Source organism: Ailuropoda melanoleuca, chromosome 12 (assembly GCF_002007445.2).
Source record: "Ailuropoda melanoleuca isolate Jingjing chromosome 12, ASM200744v2, whole genome shotgun sequence".
Lineage (NCBI taxonomy): Eukaryota > Metazoa > Chordata > Mammalia > Carnivora > Ursidae > Ailuropoda > Ailuropoda melanoleuca.
In genome coordinates, this window is record NC_048229.1 from 35,196,857 (window position 1) to 35,197,555 (window position 699).

Genomic DNA, 699 nt, shown 5'->3' on the forward strand with positions numbered 1-699 from the left:
GTGAGCTCAGGGAGGACAGGGACTCATCTGATCTGTGTTGTACCCCAGTGGTCGGGCAGACTGCAGACACCCAGGGCTGAATGAATGTGTCCCTAGTATCCTCTGGGTCTGGCGTTTGTCTGTCAGGATCTAAGGCTGGTGGGAAGGGGCAGCGATTAGGGTCCCTGGTTGTTGGTATCATCAGTTTCCCAAATTCAGTCCTCAGTGATGAGTAACTTATGAAACAGCCCTTGGCTCACCACTTCCAGATCGTGAGATTTTCCCGTTGCTGAGCCGGCTCCCCAGTCCTGCCCTGCTCTCCTGTCCCCTCTCAGAGCCCTGTCCTCCATGGGAGACCCCAGCCAGCTTCTCTCCCCCATCCTTGCCCCCTCCCAGAAATCACCCCTCTCACCTGCCAGCAGGAGCTCCTGCCAGGGAACATGTCCTCCTCGGGGAGGGGCCGACGGGGGCTCCATGGTGCCTGCTGCCCGGTGTTTCCCTCCCTCTGTGAGAAGAGCTTCTGCTCCAGTAACACTCAGGAGCAGTGCAGTCCCGGTTGTGTCAGCTCTGCTTGCCTTCCTTCATCTGTGCTGAGTGGCCTCTGGTGGCAGGAGTTCTGGGTGGGGTCATGGGGTCCAGGGGTTGGGGTCTCTGCCAGGTCCCCTCCCTTCCCCTCCCCTCCTTCCCAACTCCCTTGTCCCCTTCTTCCCCTTTCATTTC

General features: G+C 59.4%; 1 protein-coding gene across 3 annotated transcripts in view; it reads right to left on the reverse strand.

The window, feature by feature from the left end:
* The window catches only part of LOC100476833 (carcinoembryonic antigen-related cell adhesion molecule 6), a 23,112-nt gene that overhangs the window by 21,086 nt on the left and 1,327 nt on the right, over window positions 1-699 (reverse strand). For 2 of the 3 annotated variants that reach the window (XM_034672387.1, XM_034672384.1), the window contains exon 1: window positions 392-584. The exons of the other annotated variant lie outside the window; for it this stretch is intronic. In XM_034672387.1, coding sequence (XP_034528278.1) covers window positions 392-455 — 64 coding nt within the window. In that variant the 5' untranslated portion in view covers window positions 456-584. Of the gene's footprint in view, window positions 1-391; window positions 585-699 lie in introns of those variants that run through there. 3 annotated transcript variants of the gene reach the window in all.